The following is a 2618-nucleotide window of genomic DNA, read 5'->3' as shown; positions in this document are numbered from 1 at the left end:
TGGCCAGTGCAACTTCTACCTCTTCTAAATGCTCCTTGTTCATCTCTCAGCTTTTCATCAACCTTTCTCTCCAGTCTCTTAAGAATAGTCATACTGTATATTTTCATAAAAAATTGATGTAAGTGTTATGCCTCTGTAACTATTGTAATCAGTCAGGTCTGCTTTTTTTGCTATTCTCACCAACACTCCTAATTCCCATTCATCACGTTTTGCCTCTTCATACCACATTCTACAAAATAATCTTGTAAGTAGTCTAGGAGTCACCTCATTTCAGCCAGTATTATCTCGGCAGTTATTTCATCAAATCCCCGGGCTTTCCATCTCTTCAGTTTTTTAGGATAGCTTTGACTCCGAATACAGTGAATTCATTCATGGGGACATCAAGGTCTTCATCAGCTTCAATTATATCAATCAAATTATTTCCTTCACATATCCTATTAATAACCTCACTAAAGTGTTCCATCTAACCTTGTCTTTCCTTGTCTCCTGTTCCTATAAAAGAGCTATCTCTCATTTTGATGGGTATATGCTTTTTCTTCTTTCCCCCCGTCGAGATTTCATTAATAATTCAATGAGCAATTCTTACAGCACAGCCAGTTCCTGAATTCATAGCTTTGTCAGTCTCATCTGCTTTACTATCTAGATAATCTCTCCAGTCATTCCTCGAATGCTTAGCATGCTCTTCCTTGTAATTTTATCACTTCTCGAAACTTTCAGTAATCTATTTCTGTGTTTGTCTACTTTTTATAGTAATCTAAGTATCATTTGATATCCATGGCTTTCGTTTTATAACTGCATGTACAAAGACTACTACCAACTTAAAGATATATGTTCTTATTACCATACCATTCTTCAAAATTGTCTGTTCTTCGTCCCTTAATGTCTCCAAGACTGCAAATTAATTCCTACATTTAATTGCAAATGTTTCTTTGCGTTTTTCTTCTAAAACCTTTGTTGTATCAGACCTAGGTAATCAGTCCATCTTTCTTTTGGGTGCTTCCAGTTTTAATTTCAGTGTGGCAATAACGAGTTGGTGATCACTTCCAATATCGGCACCTCTATAGCTCCTTGCATTTCTCAGAGTTCTCTTTTTCTATTAATGGTAATGTGATCTATCTGATTTTTGTAATTGCCACCTGGTGAAATCCTTGTATACTTGTGGATGTTCTTGTGTTGAAAAACAGTACCTCTAATTCCAAGATTTTTTGCAGAACAGAAACCTATGAGACGTGCTCCATTTTCATTTGCAACTTCGCCTAGACCCTCGACACCCGTCACATTCTCTATCCTTTCATTATTACTTCTAAGTTTATCATTGAAATCGCCAATAACAATTTTCATATCCATCTTAGGGATCTCATCTATTACCCTCTGCAGTTCTTCATGGTATTCTTCTACCCTTTTTTCAGTGGAATCATTTGTTGGGGCATAGCAAACTCTGATACTCATATTGCACTGCTTAGCTATGAACTTTGCTAGTAACAATCTACTATTTACAGCTCTCCACTCAGTTAATGCCTTTTCTGGTCTTGGTGTCATCATCATTCCCACCGCTTCTCTTCAACTCCATCTGATCTTCCTGAGTAGATATATATATCCCATGTCAACGGGTAATGAGGCATCGGAACATGGGGTTTTTCACTTTATTACAAATGGTTCGTGAATACACTGTTTATAGGCGATACTCTCAGGTGAGTGCCTTGTCTATTGAATGCACAAAAGCTACTGACTACCCCTTGCTAGCAGGATACAGTCTTCTTCAACAACATGCTGAATTCTTAGGTTTTGTGGAATTATCCACTGTGACGGAAATAACTCGTGATTATAAACTTCATTCACCTTGACCTATAAACACATAATTTGCATACAAGGATTAGGACATTTCCCGCCCCCCCCCCCCCCCACCTAAAACAAAAGCTCCTTACTCCGGGAGGTGTGCACTCACACTCTATAGTCTATGATATATAGGGGACACTCCGACCCAAAATAGGCATGGCATGTACTAAACAGAAATGCAGCATGAAATATATACATAGAAATCACCCCCCCCCCAAAAAAAAAAATAACAAATATTCCACCAAAAAATAAAAAATGAAATACTGCATGCAAAAATGTACACAATATAATATAAGTAATTTCACTTGTTTCTTCTTATGACTCTACAATTAAAATAAAGAATATCAAAAGTGGAAAAAAAAATCATATTAACATCAGTATTACACAACCCAATCAATAACCTCCTTTTGGTTGCGGGCAATACAGGCTTTTTTCGGTGGGACAGGGGTAGGAATAGGTATTCAATCATCTCTCGATTTTACTTGTCTGGGTTTAAGGCACAATTTCCTAACACATCTCACCACCACCGTTTCACCAATTTTAAAAAAAAATCACTACTACACTTGCACTAGTAACTATCAATCGTCGACCACTAGCCGTTTTCCTGAGAAAATCATTCATCTTGCCACCCTTCTCTCATAACTATAAGTATAAGGTATTCACATCTACACATTCTCCAACACTGCCTTTCCTCAAGGCTGAACTTTGATCATGCATCCACTTGCCCTTTGGGAACCTCCCCGGCCCCAGCAACCAGGAATCGTATAAATACGCGAATAATA

At 37.6% G+C, this 2618-nt stretch overlaps 1 protein-coding gene across 1 annotated transcript in view; it reads right to left on the bottom strand.

Moving 5' to 3' along the window:
• Positions 1-1539, bottom strand: part of LOC137618070 (craniofacial development protein 2-like) — a 3977-nt gene extending 2438 nt beyond the window's left edge. The window contains exon 1 of the mRNA XM_068348042.1: positions 1188-1539. Coding sequence (XP_068204143.1) covers positions 1188-1539 — 352 coding nt within the window. The remainder of the gene's footprint in view (positions 1-1187) is intronic.
• Between the last annotated feature and the right edge of the window lie 1079 nt (positions 1540-2618).

The sequence above is a fragment of the Palaemon carinicauda genome, chromosome 2 (genome assembly GCF_036898095.1).
Source record: "Palaemon carinicauda isolate YSFRI2023 chromosome 2, ASM3689809v2, whole genome shotgun sequence".
Taxonomy (NCBI): domain Eukaryota; kingdom Metazoa; phylum Arthropoda; class Malacostraca; order Decapoda; family Palaemonidae; genus Palaemon; species Palaemon carinicauda.
This window is presented reverse-complemented; position numbering and strand designations above follow the sequence as displayed.